Source organism: Mytilus edulis, chromosome 11 (genome assembly GCF_963676685.1).
Source record: "Mytilus edulis chromosome 11, xbMytEdul2.2, whole genome shotgun sequence".
NCBI lineage: Eukaryota > Metazoa > Mollusca > Bivalvia > Mytilida > Mytilidae > Mytilus > Mytilus edulis.
The window spans coordinates 75,540,623-75,543,199 of NC_092354.1; the positions used below are offsets into that span (position 1 = coordinate 75,540,623).

General features: G+C 30.8%; 1 protein-coding gene across 1 annotated transcript; it reads left to right on the forward strand.

The window, feature by feature from the left end:
* The first annotated feature begins 1,152 nt into the window (after positions 1–1,152).
* Positions 1,153–2,130, forward strand: LOC139494596 (complement C1q tumor necrosis factor-related protein 3-like). Its single transcript, XM_071282756.1, has 2 exons — positions 1,153–1,258; positions 1,730–2,130. Exons 1-2 carry the CDS (start codon positions 1,153–1,155, stop codon positions 2,128–2,130), a joined length of 507 nt encoding a protein of 168 aa, XP_071138857.1.
* The last annotated feature ends 447 nt before the right edge of the window (positions 2,131–2,577 follow it).

Here is a 2,577-nt window from a genome sequence, read left to right on the forward strand (position 1 = left end):
TTAATTCATAGTTTATGCGAGTAAAAGATAGACCACATTATTTCTGGACCACTGTCATATATGGATAAGAAAATGCGAACGTTTGTTCAGAATAAAAATAAAAAATAAACACATTCCACAGTATTGATGATTTTATATAGCAAAGTTGAAGTCTATGTTATCTTCAGCTATCCAAAAACGTTGTAATGCACAAAAAGAAGTGAGAGGTTTAGCTAGCTATAAAACAGGTTCAATCCACCATTTTCTACATATGAAAATGCATGTACCAAGTCAGGAATATGATAGTTGTTATCTATTCTTATGATGTGTTTGCGCTTTTGATTTTATAATTTGTTAGGGACTTTCCGTTTTGCATTTTCCTTGGAGTTCATTATTTTTGTGATTTTACAGTTTTTATATTTGAAAAAAAATCATAGGGCATTAAAGGCATAACCTAACTTTGGAGTGAATTATTCAAATGACATTCATAGTTTCTCATTAAAAATATATAAGTGTTATGTTTGCCGCTGGAATAAATAATGTTAGTCCTTCAATCTGAAATGCGAAATCTTTTTTTATGGATTGATAAACGATCAAACTGGTGTACACTTTTGTATTTGTATTTTATTTAGTGCTTTTTTAAGCACGCAATATGATCATTACGATATCAAATGACTTCCTGGTATTGTGTATATTATAAGGTACAAAAATAAACACATTGCATATTTTGTTTAAGCTTTAACTTTGATTATACAGAAATACTTTGAAAGGGTAAAATGAAAAATGTATTTATCAGCATATTGTTCATTACTATTCCATTTGTTCACGGTGGAAATGACTGCTGCCAAAAAATCGGTAAGTTGTTTATATGGTTCCCGTCACTACACAGTATAACGTTATGCGTGTTTGTAATGTCGATTCGCACGATATTTTATATGTTCCACACGTACGTGTTCTTGTACAAAAACAAAGCTTTTTTTTATAATATTACTGGTTATGCAAGTAATTCATCACGTCAAATGTTGTTTTTGTTTTGTTTTGTTTTACTTAATGTTTGGACATCGTGCTTTTCTACTGCGATGATTTGTATGATTGCATTTATAACTGCTACAGCACTTGTCTTTGCTAGCTCTGAAACATTGTATATTTTCTTGTAGTGTGTCTAAATTTTAAATGCGACATTTTAAGACTCACAATAACCATATTTTAGGTAAAGCTAAGGCGGCATTACTAGAAGCGATTGATATTCTGCAGAATACCAACAAACTTCTTGGCGACAGTAAGTTGTAACATGAAGATTTTTTAAAGAAATAAATGTACACACTGTTTAAAGTGATTAACCAATATAAAGATTTGTCTTTGAGAGACTTACAGTTTTTCAAATAATATTTCTCAGTAGAATTTTATTCATATGTTTTTTCAACAGAATTTATTGTTTAATTTAGCTAACGTTATTGGAAATATAGGATAGCAATTAAATAGAAATATGTGAAAACATGGTATACAAAAAGGAAAATGTGGATATAACAAATAATAGTATATACAAAACACAACAAAGACCACTTTATATTGAGCAGCAAGAACCCAACCAGAAAAAAAGGCTGCTACAGAATTTTAGCAGATGTAACACTCGTCGTGTTGCTCATTTTATGACAAATGATATACCTTACCTGATTAAAACTTGATCCAAATAAGTAAGTTATTCAATAGAGGTAAATACAATTGTTTATTGACTGGTTTTTTTTAACAGCAGGCTCTCCGATCCCTTCCAGTAAAATTGCGTTCCACGCAAAATCAACAGCATATGTAAACCTTGGATCGACACAGACTGTTATTTTTGACCACGTTATAACCAATATTGGTAAAGCATATAACAAGCATACTGGTCATTTCACTGCACCCTTAAATGGAGTATACGTCTTTGCCTGTACATTTCTACAAAGTGGAAGTAAGTCTTTACATCTTCAAATTGTACAAAACAGCAGCGAAATATCGAAAGGGCATGCACCAAGCGGTGGAGGAATTGCAGGATCGATGAATGCCGTAATATATCTGCACAAGGGAGATGTTGTCAAAGTGCGTCATTACCCAGGCAGAGGATCGCAAACTATACATGGCGATTGGAGTTTCTTTACGGGTTATCTTCTCTAATATTTTATTATTAAAAGTTTGTATTTAAAATATTTTTTGCGTATTTTATATAAATAGAATCCAAAGAATTCTTAGAAACACTCCTTGAAAATAAAAACATTTGAGAGCTTCACAGCTTGATGAATCTTTTCATTTCCTCGAAACACAAAGTTTTCTGGCGAGATCATATCGTTTTTAAAAACTGTATACGTACCTCATTAGAAAGCATATCTATAAACACGACGGTTGAATACAAGAACTGATTGACTTTGAACATGTTGAATGAAACATAAAAAAGGTAAAATTAAGAACCTCAATATGAAACTAATGAAATCATATCTTAGAAACTAAATCATGATACATCAGTTATAGAAAACACATTGTTATAAAGACTTTTTTTTAAACTGTGGTTTAAGATTTGTTTTTACATTGTTTATTTCAGTTATCGAGTAATTTTAAGACACTAAT